A 5988-nucleotide genomic window follows, 5' to 3' on the forward strand; every position below is an offset into this window, starting at 1 on the left:
GACAACGTGAATTGTTAGAAGCGCTATACAAATAAATTGTTTTTTATTGAATTCATAGGAGCTCAGTGATCTATCTATCTATTTATTTATTTATTTATTTATTTATTTATTTATTCATTCATTCATTCATTCATTCATTCATTCATTCATTATTGGCCATAGCTTTCAGACCACATGTTGATGTGCTTTATTATTTTATTGTGTGTGTGTGTTTAGGTCTATATACCATGATTAAAATAAGTAATGATTCAAAGGACTGTTTGTTCATGCTTGCAGTGTATAAGACAGAGACCAGAACAGTTATACGTTTGCCAGCAGCTTTATTTTCAGAGACAGCTTTTTCCTCACACACAACAAGAAGTAGGTGGATTTAATCTTGTTCAAATTCAAAGCAGCTGTTTCCTGGGTCTTATGACCATGATTGACAATTGTCTATCGTAATCACTGACCCACTGAAACAATGCTTTAGTGTGAGTGTTTCTCAGAAACCAGTGCTCTGTTTAGCTGCGCACAGTGGTGGTGGTAGTGACCGTGGTGGATCCACCTGAAAGACAATCCACGTTTTGTTTAGAATTCGTTTCGATTATACAAATAACTTTCAGAATTCAACTAACGTCTACGATAAAACAAAATGATCGTTACCTGTGCCAGGAGTTCTGAGGATAGATTAAAAAAAAGATGTTTTAGTTAGCTTCATAACACATGGCTAGAGAATCAGATACACTTTATGTTATAATAACCAGGTCATTTTTTTTAATGCCTGATAATGTGTGATAACATGTGACCTTACCTGGACTCTTCTTTCTCCAGGAGGCTTCTGTATGTGGCGATTTCCTGCTCTAGACGACTCTTGATATCTAGCAACATGTCGTACTCACGGCCCTGCTGCTCAACGCTGGCTCGCACCTGTGACAACTCTGACTCTAGCATGTTAATCTGGTTCTGGAAGCCTGCTAGCATGGCACCGTAGCGACCATCTGTCTCGGCTAGCGTGTTCTCCAGAGCCGCTTTCTGTATAACAAATAGATAATAAAATAAAGTTATTTAAGAGTAAAATTAAGATGTTTATGCACAGTAAATTCTTTTTTCATTTTGTATGCACTCTGCCATCCGCATACTGAAAGGGTTGCTCATATTTTAAGCCAGGTTTTAAAATAACCTTTCACTTGCAGAAGTCAAAAGCAACACACACACACGACAGACTATTTCCAAGGTCCAGTTTTGAAATATTTGGCAGGATTCTCTATGGAGACAGTTACACCAAGGTGCTGTCCCCAAGTCCACACCCAAGCACCAGAAACCTTTAGCACTTCTGACTGATTTTACCTCAAAACGTCTCCACATTCTTTACTCCCTAGATCACTGGGTTTCTCTGGGATATGGACACAAGTTACACTTGGCACCCTTCCCCACCAATATGCCTTGTTCTAGTCAGCCTCCTCCCATCCGATTCTACAGTCCTTTCTCTACATATTATTCTCAAGTCACCTCTTATGTAACTTATTTTTCTCAGTTGAGCTCTTAGCTTTCCCTATTTCTGCCTCCTTCAATAATGTCCACTCTTTTATCTTTTCTCACCATGCTTAGTTGTGATTGTAGTTCAATTTCCAAGCCTTGCAGGGTTCGCCTCAAGTCTGTGAGCTCCGTCTTGGAGGTCTGAATGGTCTCTGTGCTCATGGCAACCTCCTTGTTTAGTGTTGCCGACTTAAAAAGGAAGTAAACACATATATTAGATAGATCATCTTTGTGCCACAACTAGTGACACAAACAATAACGATTATATGCTGATTAATAATGAAGTACCCACTCACCTGCTCATTGAACCAAGCCTCTTGTTCTCTGCGGTGTTTGTCTGTGATGTTCTCGTACTGAGCACGGATCTCTGTTAAAATCTTGTTCAGGTCCTGATGAGGAGGTGCGTCTACCTCCACGTTCACGTTTCCAGTAAGCTGAGATCTCATAGCGGCCAGTTCCTAGATGCACATGCATTACGAAGATGAATATAAAGGGTTAATTCTAGTGTTTCCTTTTGTAAATGTCCTGAGAGAAAGTTGAACATGCCTGCAACCATACATGGAGATTTTAAAAATAGTATCTCTGCAGCAGAGAGATTCTTGGTGCAATACTGTATTTGGCCTAATGTACAAAAGCATCCATTCCAAGAAGAATAACTGAGAGGTGAATACTTTAAATGCACCAAAAATGACCAAAAAGCAGGTTTCACACTTTCCAGAATTTTCCAGTCCAATTAAATTAATTTGACGTAGTTTGGTGAAAATCGCAGTGGTTATAAAATGACTAACCTCCTGGTGGTTCTTTTTCAGGTAGGCCAACTCATCCTGCAGACCTTCAATCTGCATCTCCAGGTCAGCCTTGGTCAGGGTGGTCTGGTCCAGCAGGCGTCTCAAGTTGCCAATGTCAGCCTCCACGGACTGTCTCATTAACAATTCGTGCTCGAATCTAATAAGTACAGAAAGAGCGTCAATACCATGTTTGCGTTTCTAATCATATTTGTTATATATTCAAATAAAGTCACTCTACCATCTATCGTTAAGGCTCATGGTACAACGTATGTGTTTCATAGCATAGGTTCACCTACTTAGTTTTGAAGTCATCTGCAGCCAGTTTGGAGTTGTCAATCTGCAGGAGTATGTTGGCGTTGCCGATGGTGGCATTCTTGATCTAAAAGGGCGACAATTATTATTAGACATTCTTGACAGAGCAGATCTTATAAAGCAAACCCTTCAAATATTTCATATTTAAGTATACATCTGTAATTCTACAAGCCACATGTTCTAATTTAGCACACAAACATCCAACATTACCTTATCCTTCAGGTCATTGATGGTGGCCCAGTAGGCACTGTAATCTCTCTCAGCAATTGGTCCTTTCTTCTCATAGTACTCACGGATCTTCACCTCCAGTTTTGCATTGGCAGCTTCCAGAGAGCGGACCTTGTCCAGGTAGGAGGCCAGACGATCGTTCAGGTTCTGCATGGTGGCCTTCTCATTCATTTGCATGCTGTCATTGTTGTCCAGGGCAGAAGACAGGCTGAAGCCACCATCTCTAGCCATGCCCAGTCCACCACCATAGCCAGCAGACACAGACCTTGCGATTCCTGAGGAGATTCGGGTCCCGCCTGAGCCACTTCCATAGACACTGAAGGCTTTAGGTGCGGAGGATAGTGAGCCCACACGACGCTGGCTGATCACAGAGCCTCCACTGTAGCCTGAAGGGCCGCTGGAATAGCTGGAACGCTGGTAGTAGCTCATGCTGACTAATGGATGGATTCAGAGATAAACTGAAGAAGGAATGGCAGAGAGGATGATGCTTCCCTGAATGCAGTTCTCCTGGAGTGATCCACTGTATCCAGCACTGTCCTTTCATATAGCCTGAGCCCTGGGGCGGGTCCTGTAGTGTGTGTGTGTGTGTGTGTGTGTGTGTGTGTGTGTGTGTGTGTGTGTGTGTGTGTGTGTGTGTGTGTGTGTGTGTGATAGAGAGATTAGAGAGAGAGAGAGAGAGAGAGAGAGAGAGAGAGAGAGAGAGAGAGAGAGAGAGAGAGAGACAAAGAGAGAGAGTTCGTATGTGTGTGCACAAAAGAGAGGGAGGGGAAACCACCAACCACCCAAGTGAGGAAACAACTTTGGAATGTGTGTGTGTGTGTGTGTGTGTGTGTGTGTGTGTGTGTGTGTGTGTGTGTGTGTGTGTGTGTGTGTGTGTGTGTGTTTGTGTATCCATGTCCTCGATAGTTGGGACTACGGGAGAGATAGTACACCATACTAAATGTAATAAAAGTCTTGAGGGTGTGGATTTTTTTTTAGTTTTACGCCTGGCAGCTTTCCTACTTTTATACCAGTTGGAGCTGGAATACATGACATTTCATCATGCAGATTTCACTACATGTTGCACTGTGTATGTTCGACTATGTATCACATTTAACTGTTTATACATTATAAAGTATGAAGCAGTAATCACATCACATTACTTACATGCACATGATGGTTTCTATTCAGTAACAGCACCCTTTTTTTACAACTGACATTATCAGCTGAGTAACAGTAATGTCCTACATTAACAAACCCATCGCTGGACCAAAGTCCTGCACATAGACTAGGATCTTATGTATTACTGCTCATACCTTATCTCTTAATTATCAGCAGTTGCTCCATTTGTGTTGTACCTGCCTGACTGTGTTACCAAAAATCAGGCTTAAAAAAGGGTTGGTACTGTACAGAGACAAGCCCTAAAGTCAATTATGTCATGACACAATTGGTTCATAATAGAAATGTGACATTTTTATTACTATAAATTAGCTTTTATTAGATTTTTTTTTTTTGTCTGTTGGTTTTAGCTTCTTTAAACACCCCAATTCATAATGAGTTGCTTCAACTTTGCTCCAGTCTTCTCTGAAGGATTCCCACTAGACTTTGGAGAGCGTCAGTGGACATTTGTGTTCATTCAGCTACAAGAGCACAAGCGCTAGTGCACCTACGTCCTGAAAGGAAGCGTGTTTTAGTTCATCCCAAAGGTGTTCGGTGGGGACGAGTAAGAGTCGGGGTTCTGTTCAGACCATTAGAGTTCTTTCAGTCCAACCTCAACACACCATGTCTACATGGAGCTTGTTTTGTGTACAGAAGTATTGTCTTGCTGGAACAGGTTTAGGCCTCAGTCCTTACAGTGAAAGGAAATTGTAATGGTTCAGCATACAAAGACATCCTAGACAAATGTTTGCTTTTAACAGTCCCTCATATGGGTGATATGGCCACGTGTCTGCATACTTTTGGTCATACTGTGTATATTTAATAGTCAAGTTTTAATCGTGTTAAGGTCAAATAAGCTTGCATTTATGTAAGAATCTATCATCTTCTTACATACTGTAGTAGGAAGAAATAAGATCAGGGTTGCTGTAGAATCAGAGCATTGACTAGGACAACACACACACACACACACACACACACACACACACACACACACACACACACACACACACACACACACACACACACACACACACACACACACAAACATACAAACACAATCAACCTACTGGAACATTTGTGGGAAGAAAGCACAGATCACACAGGAAAGCCATGCAGGGATGGGAGGAACATGTACAGAAACTGTATACAGATACTAACTGGAGCCCAGGAGCAAACCATGAACCCTGTAGATGCGCATCACCGACATCCTTCTTGTATTACCGTGAGTTAAATAGAAGCTGTCTAGTTTATTGGAGACTAATAAACTCCACAAATGAGATGCATTTGTTGGTTAAACGTGTGAATAACACCCGTAATTAACAAAGACTTTTAAGAATCCGTTGGCTGAAGACTGTCATGGCAAATCATTTAAATAGCATACTACATATTTATTCAAATATCGAGTATGCACAATTAAAGTTAAAGTATTGACTGTGTAGAGTCACAGTGCAGTGTGTGTAAAGTTGTTGGGTTTATTTTGTTGTTGTTGTTTTGTAAGAGACTGTCTCTATTGATGTCTTATGTTTTTTATTTCTCTCTCCTTCTATTGTTCACTAGTATGGTATCTGGCATGATACAGAGTTCCAGATGTGGCTGGGGGAAGAGGGGGGGGGGAGGCTGGCTATAGTTCAGAGATGATCTCACATCCCCTCAAATGCTGGTGAGAGACACACAACACCAGTCTTGCTTCACACCACTCCCAGAAACTGAACCCGAGAAAATTGTTTTGGCCAAGTACACACATAAAGATTTTATAGTTTTCAACTCAACATCGGAACCAGATAAGCCTGTTATGTACATTCTGTACTTATATTTTGCACGTGAGTTACTGTACAAGGAGTACCAACTTTTACACAAGCTGCAATTTTCCCATACAAAAACCTTCTAGTATTTTTATGGGCTTGTCCCTGATATTTCACTGAGCTCTGGTTCTACCTTTGTCTGCTTTAGTGTGTTAAGCTAGCTGAGACTCAGGAGAGCTATGATTCATGATTCATTGTATAAACAA

At 41.2% G+C, this 5988-nt stretch overlaps 1 protein-coding gene across 1 annotated transcript; it reads right to left on the reverse strand.

Moving 5' to 3' along the window:
- Positions 1-303: 303 nt before the first annotated feature.
- Positions 304-3415, reverse strand: LOC113657853 (keratin, type I cytoskeletal 19-like). Its single transcript, XM_027169992.2, has 8 exons — positions 2826-3415; positions 2600-2682; positions 2304-2460; positions 1812-1973; positions 1579-1704; positions 791-1011; positions 643-656; positions 304-544 (listed from the first exon to the last, which is right to left on the reverse strand). Exons 1-8 carry the CDS (start codon positions 3270-3272, stop codon positions 501-503), a joined length of 1254 nt encoding a protein of 417 aa, XP_027025793.1. The 5' UTR covers positions 3273-3415; the 3' UTR covers positions 304-500.
- Between the last annotated feature and the right edge of the window lie 2573 nt (positions 3416-5988).

Source organism: Tachysurus fulvidraco, chromosome 2, assembly GCF_022655615.1.
Source record: "Tachysurus fulvidraco isolate hzauxx_2018 chromosome 2, HZAU_PFXX_2.0, whole genome shotgun sequence".
NCBI lineage: Eukaryota > Metazoa > Chordata > Actinopteri > Siluriformes > Bagridae > Tachysurus > Tachysurus fulvidraco.

Coding starts and splice junctions, on each gene's coding strand:
- LOC113657853 (XM_027169992.2), bottom strand. CDS start 3,272: ATGAGCTACTACCAGCGTTCCAGCTATTCCAGCGGCCCTTCAGGCTAC. Junction 2,683..2,825: donor TCAATGACCTGAAGGATAAG/GTAATGTTGGAT, acceptor TCGCCCTTTTAG/ATCAAGAATGCCACCATCGG. Junction 1,705..1,811: donor AGGCTTGGTTCAATGAGCAG/GTGAGTGGGTAC, acceptor TTCCTTTTTAAG/TCGGCAACACTAAACAAGGA.